This window comes from Atta cephalotes (assembly GCF_000143395.1).
Source record: "Atta cephalotes unplaced genomic scaffold scaffold00007, whole genome shotgun sequence".
Classification (NCBI taxonomy): domain Eukaryota; kingdom Metazoa; phylum Arthropoda; class Insecta; order Hymenoptera; family Formicidae; genus Atta; species Atta cephalotes.
In genome coordinates, this window is record NW_012130071.1 from 3,679,301 (window position 1) to 3,684,478 (window position 5,178).

The window sequence follows — 5,178 nt, forward strand, 5'->3', positions numbered from 1 at the left end:
AATTGATATACATTTACAGTAGCATTATGCGTACACTGCGTGTGACTTTGACATGAAATGCATTAGAGTATTTTATTAAAGCGTACGTCAAAATTCAAAACAAAATGTTTAAAATCAGATTATTGATTGAATAATTGTTATGTGTACTTTACATTTTGATTGTGCAAGCTGAAACTTAAAGATAAATAATTAGTAACTCGGAGAAACCGATATAGGTCATACATTTAACAGATGAGGACAGTTTGACGCGATCTCTTGCGGATAATGCGGCCTCTGCGGTGCGTCGCTTGCGTTGCAGCAGCAAAATTCCGACGTGGCGTTATTACTTTCGGGTACGCAGGGTAATATAGCGCCGTGACTGCGCGCGAAATGGGAGTCCCATGTCAAAGTTTGTTTGAGTTGGAATCTCGTGAAATTTCGTGGACCAAAATTAACGGATCCTGGCGGTATCATTTCGTGAAGGGCTAGTCTACAATTTTGCCGACGGAAACTTCCTCGTTGCGCTTTTCGTCGCGCTATCAACACGATAAATTCGTTATTACATTAAATCTTTTAATATATGTAATATGCTGCAGTTAAACTTTTCTTCACGTGAACCCTCTTAACATATATTCACGATATTATAACACGTTGTCTCGCACGAATTAATAAAAAAAGTGTTCTTTTATTTTTATATACAAAATATAATATTTTTTCACACGTTTTACAAAAAAAATTGTGACAATCCAAAATATAGCTTATAAAAAATTAAAATAATATAAAATATCGTTTAAATATGATTTTATATACACAGTTGTTACTTTAATCTCAAATTAAAAAAGATGCCAATCAATAAAAAAAGGTGTCAAGTATATGTGTACTTCCTATAAACTCATAAAAAATTATACATAAACTAATAAAAATTGATATATAAATAATATAATTCAAATGATAATATTGTTAATTTTTTATTATAAATTACCGCTCCGTAGTATGTATGCAGGTATTAAAAAAAAATGAAATAAAATCTTTAAATTGCGCCAATTGCAAAAAGAATATATATTTTCTTACAACATATAATATATACTATTGTACTTTGTAAATTGTGAAAAAAACATATATTTTATTGCAACATATAACATTATAATAAAAAATTAACAATATTATCACTTAAATTATATTATTTATATAACGATTTTTTTTAGTTTTGTATAGTTTTTTATGAGTTTATAAGAGGTATATGCACATATTTGGTCTTTTTTTATCTTTTTTTAAAAAGATAACTTTGTTGAAATATCATGCATTTTGTAGTGTAAACATCTTATATGATTAATAATATATTTCTTCATACGTGTACATGTTTACTGTATCAATATATCAAAGTCGTCGTCGTCGTCGTCGTCGTCGTCGTCGTCATCGTCGTCGTCGTCGTTGTTGTCATCGTCGTCATCGTCGTTAACATCGTTGACATCCAACGATGTTATATCGTCATCCTGGTCCTCTTTCTCTCGCTCTCTCGCTCTCTCGCTCTCACCTTCTCTTCCTATTTGTCTCATGTACATAAATTACACTCGTATACGCATTAAGATTCACTTTCGTTGCTAATTTTACTTTAATTGTATATTCAAATTAAAATTCTAAGAAGGCATTGTGAATCTTAATGGACAAAACGCTTTATATATGCGCGCGCGCGCGCGCGCATGTGTGTGTGTGTGTGTCACGTACGACTGAAAAATTTGAAAAGCTGAAATGGTTCTTTTTTGGGAAATCTCCAGATCTCGGTACCGACTGCACCAAATTTATTCGTGCATTTGACTGGTGCAATCAAAAATATAAAAAGGAGATGACTTTTTGAAGCGATGATATATCTTACATATACCGTGTCTCTTAATAATTTTAACATTTCGGATTTCGCATCACGATATCTCCGTTCATAGGACACGCAGAGATAAAATAAACGCTTATTTTATAATTCGGACCCAAGGTGTCCATTGAACTCATATTCAGAACGATCGGTGCAGTCTTTATTAAAAAAACCGATAATTTCGGACGCTCTCAATTCACTGACTCGTGTAAAAGACACACGTGGCGGTCTCGCGCTGCGCACCCACTTGGTCACTACTGTGTCTCTTAATTAATTTAAAATTAAAAGATTATTTGTTTTGATTACAATTGAATTTCTCTGATTTTTAATGTTTATATGGTTTGCAATTACTTTTAACTTTAATAAAACCAATTTTATGTGTAGAAATTTTGTGGCTATTGAATACCGGATAGATCGTTCTATTTAACAAATAAACTAACAATCTAATTATTTCGGTTCGATTAAATCAACTAACCAGATCCACATCGACAATTCACATGTGGCGTTTTCAATTTGTTCGTTTGATACGATTATCACCTACGTTTGTTGCAAATTAAAGGTTTCACTTTAAAGTTTTATTTCAAAATATATGTTATGTACACAGATGGATAGATACTCTACCGCTTAAAAGTTTGTTTAAAGCACTGTGTACAGTTTTTAAATAAAAACACCAACGAAAGGAAATATAATGAGCCTAGCAATTTTGTGTTAGTCAAAATTATACATTAAATATATGTTGAGAAATTTAAAACAAAGAAATTTGTTTTATAATGAAAAAAAATTGTTTATAATGAAAAAAAAATTTTATTTGTATTTGAAGGATATATATAGAATATTATCAATTTTTATTTAATTACAAGTCATTAAAGACATTGAAAATTGATACAATGTTAAGACATCAGAAACACCACATGCAAATAATTACATTAATAAAACCATAAAAATTATGTTAAGATTAAATTTTCTTTTTAATTTAAAGATAGCATCAAACTTTTGAATGGTGATTTTCTGCATTGATCCAATTGTATTTAATTGTCCATGAATGAATTACGTTATTATAACGCCCAGACACTTCCGCAACCAAACTCAAAGATTGGTTGACTTGTCTGTGCATATGCACCATCGTCGTTATGGAAATTAGTCGCGACTAATCACGGCCATTGCCAATGGTTACGACGTCAACGACTGTTAATCAGTCAAACGCGAGCGTGAGCGAACTTGCGCGGGACGCTAATGAGAACGTAATAACTTGCAGGCAAATCCCGAAATTATCTATTCCATAAATTGTCCTACCTGTCATATTGCTGCTGATTACTTAACGCGAGCGTAACTATATAATTGGCATCATTTCAGAATGTCTAACCGCAAAGCATCGTGTTTACTTTTCCAATCGATGTTATTTTATTCTAATTCATGTGAAGTAGATTTATTTGAACTTTATTATGCTTTTAAGTCAAATATTATGTTAAAAATCAAATCACAAACAAGTATTTGTCGTACGAATAATTAATATTGCAATTGCTAATTAAAAATACGTGCAATATAATTTTCTATTACATGTAATTGTGTATAGTGGTACAATTTTTATTGAATATTTTTTATCACCTCATCATGATATTTGAATTACATTTGAAATATCATTATTGTTTTACTTTTATCGAGAATGCTTAATTGCAGAGTGTAATTTAATCGAGAAAGCTTATTGCAGAAATATTAATAAAAATTTCTTTTAGCAACAAACGCAGTAACAAACATTACATCAATATTATCGCAATATTACAATGAAAAATAACAGAACATATCAAAATAAGAGTTACTTTTTATTCCATTTTCTACATTCAATGGATAAATAGATGAATATAAATATAATATTGTGAAATACGCAAAATATTCCAACATCCTCTGTCCAAATGCGACACGAATAAAAGCGGCAAGAGTCTCTTTGTTCCCATAAATATTCAAAGCTGGATAATATTTGCTCGAGCACGTTTAATGTAAAGTGCAAGTAAACACGCAACTTTTGTAAAACAATATTTGTCGCGAACTGTCAGTGCCGTTATCGCTGCAAGACAGGTTTCCTTTTTAAAGAAGTGTAAAAATGAGAGGAGTGGGGGGGGAGGGAGAAGAAATAAAGATGTCAACGCATTTAAAATGGCGCATTTTAAGAAGACGTTTGTCTTAGGGATCGAAGTGCAGAGTGCTCCGGCTTTTACAGTCATTAAGAGGTCCTTGTTGAATATTTAATGAGTATACATTACTCGGCGCTGCGTCACACCATCGGGCTTTAAGTGATGCAACAACGAACGCACGCCGGAAATTCTAAAATTAAAATGCAGGAAACATGTTGATGCGTTTAATTAAAATTTCTTATTTTGCGTTACGAACATGTGCTGCGGCAAATTAATTTGGCCAAAGATACATTTTTGGCTATCCACCACCAGTATAATAATAAATAAAAACTTTTTGAAACTTTATAAGAAAAAAGAAAAATTACGGGGAAAATTAAAATTGTGATAATGTTTCTATAATCATAAAGTAAATCATTTTATTAAGCTAACAGAAATTAAGTATTACGAGTTTAGTCAATGTATTTTGTTTAATTGAATATTATTATAAATATAATATATAAATATAATATATAAATATAATATATAAATATAATATACAGGATATTTAAAATATAAATTGAATGGTATTTTAAATAGTATGCAGTAATAACAAAATAGTCAAAATTTAATCAATATTAGTAATTCTCTTAAATTTAATAAAATTCCAACAATGCAATGTATTAAAATATTATATTTCTGTTTTCTCATTTTTTACATTCAATGATACTATTTGCCAAACTAACCGAATTCTGTATTTTTTTTATGTTGCAGGTGAGTTTCGAAGCTTATTGGACATGTAAAGAATACTCGTTGCGACTGACCCAAGTCTTTAGGAAATAAATGAGGTAAAAAGGTGAACGTGGTTTCTGGCAGCCAAGCGTAGCTCTTACGTTGGAAGTGTTCAACTTATGCAGCTAAAGTTCATAAACGGAACTTTCTCAACGATCAAATCTCTAGTAGAAAAACAAGACTGTTAGAGAAGTATGAAATTAATTATTTAATTTTATTGGGGACTCCTGTACGAAGCACTATCATAATATTTAACGATCATTATACAATTTATCAGAGAAAGAGAAAGAGAGAGAGAGAGAGAGAGAGAGAGAGAAGAGAGAGAGAGAGAGAGAGAGAGAGAGAGAGAGAGATAATAGTATATATAGTATAGTAAATAATATAGTATAACTATTAAATTATTAATTAACGTATAATATTAATATATATTAAGTATTA

The 5,178-nt window shown here is 30.5% G+C and overlaps 1 protein-coding gene across 1 annotated transcript in view; it reads right to left on the minus strand.

Moving 5' to 3' along the window:
* Positions 1-216: 216 nt before the first annotated feature.
* Positions 217-5,178, minus strand: part of LOC105626991 — a 25,657-nt gene continuing 20,695 nt past the window's right edge. The window contains exon 8 of the mRNA XM_012208274.1: positions 217-515. Coding sequence (XP_012063664.1) covers positions 217-515 — 299 coding nt within the window. The remainder of the gene's footprint in view (positions 516-5,178) is intronic.